At 40.7% G+C, this 1,768-nt stretch overlaps 1 protein-coding gene across 1 annotated transcript in view; it reads right to left on the reverse strand.

Moving 5' to 3' along the window:
- Positions 1–1,407: 1,407 nt before the first annotated feature.
- The window catches only part of LOC102205707 (cytochrome P450 2K1-like), an 8,192-nt gene continuing 7,831 nt past the window's right edge, over positions 1,408–1,768 (reverse strand). The window contains exon 9 of the mRNA XM_005732691.1: positions 1,408–1,589. Coding sequence (XP_005732748.1) covers positions 1,408–1,589 — 182 coding nt within the window. The remainder of the gene's footprint in view (positions 1,590–1,768) is intronic.

Consider the following 1,768-nt stretch of genomic DNA (forward strand, 5'->3'; position numbering starts at 1 on the left):
GTGACCACAGTGCACATGTCTGCTGTTGCTCACAGTGGTCCAAGGGACCGCTCAGGGAGTTTGTGTGTTCGCTTCAGACACATGAAAAATTAGAGGGAACATTTCTCCCAGGCTGTGGAACTCTCTACCCCCAGATATAAGAAACATTGGTTTTCTCCCCCAGTTAAAATCTCAACTCAAAACCCATCTGTTCAAATCTGCATATTCACTGTCAACCCACTGTTTGTTAATTTTATCTTGTGCTTTTGCCATTGTTCTATTATGTGTTTTTATCTATTGTATAGTGTCCTTTGGTGTCTTGAAAGGTGCTTTATAAATAACATGTATTATTATTATTATTATTATTATTATTATTATTATTATTATTATCTTTAAGAGCAAGTGAGAAAATGATACATGTGCTGATGTAGCATTTTTAAGTGATCAAAACATTCTGCCTTTATTGTCAGTCAAAACTTTACAGACAGCTATTCAGAGACTATTCTAAAGCAAACAGGCAAATGTGACATCTTTACCTACATGAGACTGGGCTAATAAAATTTCCTTGAAACAAAAAGGAGCAAATTAACTAAACATTTTGTAAATCAGTGACTCTGAAATAAAGGACACAAAATGACAGAAGGCAATATTCTGAAAAAAACTGGGCTGATTTATTTTCACAGGGCAACAACAGCTTTTAAAGAGCATCTCTTCCTCACATTTGGGAAACAGCAAATAATTTGTGAATAGAAGGGCTGAGAGTAATGCCCACAACTGGAGTCAGATCATTTTGGAAACAACTTGTCATGTTTCGGCTGTGTGGCAGGCGGGGATTGGACCCAAACGCAAACTCACGGGGACAGAACTTGAACTCAAAAGCACAGCTTTATTGCTGGAAAATAGAATACAAGCAATACAAAACTAAACTGGGAAAAGCTAATTATAATGCATACCAGGAGACACGGGGAGAATCGCACATAGCATGAGGGAGAACACGACGCCAAACTGAGGGAGACGCAGACATAAATACACAGAGGGTTAACGAGGGAAGTGGGAACACACGGGGAACACAGGTGACACTGATAATCATAACAAGACACGGCAGGAGTAAATGCAACACTGACAGGAGACTGTCAAAGTAAAACAGGAAGTACACAGAGGTTCAGACAGGAGGAGAGAGAGCACGGGGAGAAAACAGACATAACAGGCTGGGGAAAACATGGAATAAAACATGAGGGGAGACGAGGGCTCACAGATACATAGAGGGGCACACAGGGGATAAAAGTCACAAGGGGAAATCAATTAAGGAACAAAATACAAAAAGACATGAATACTAAGACTGCTGGGCCAACATGGCCCAGGATCATGACACAACTGAGGTGAATCTTTTAACCAGAGCAAGATATGTTTTTAGAGAATATCTGTTCCTCACATTCTGGAAACAGCACACAGTTTGTGAGGTGAAGGGCTGAGAGTAAAACCCACAGCTGGAGTCAGATCTAATTCATTCTCTGAAACTCCAGGTGCAGGAGTGAAATGGAAATGGAGGGTGGTGAAGAAGAGGAAGAGCTCCATCCTGGCCAGACTCTCTCCAAGACAAATCCTGCGACCTGCAAGAGAGAACTACTTTCATCAATGTAACCTAAACAGTGATAGTTGAGCTCACAAACCTGCAGAAAAGGGAATGAATGCATCTCACTTGACAAATTAATTCTCTTTGTCCAGGAAGTGAGCAGGGTAAAAGCTGTGTGGTTTCCAGTGTTGGGTAAGTTACTTTAAAATAGTAACT

Source organism: Pundamilia nyererei, unplaced genomic scaffold (assembly GCF_000239375.1).
Source record: "Pundamilia nyererei isolate P.nyererei 1_Seehausen unplaced genomic scaffold, PunNye1.0 scaffold00048, whole genome shotgun sequence".
In the NCBI taxonomy this organism is placed as follows: Eukaryota; Metazoa; Chordata; class Actinopteri; order Cichliformes; family Cichlidae; genus Pundamilia; species Pundamilia nyererei.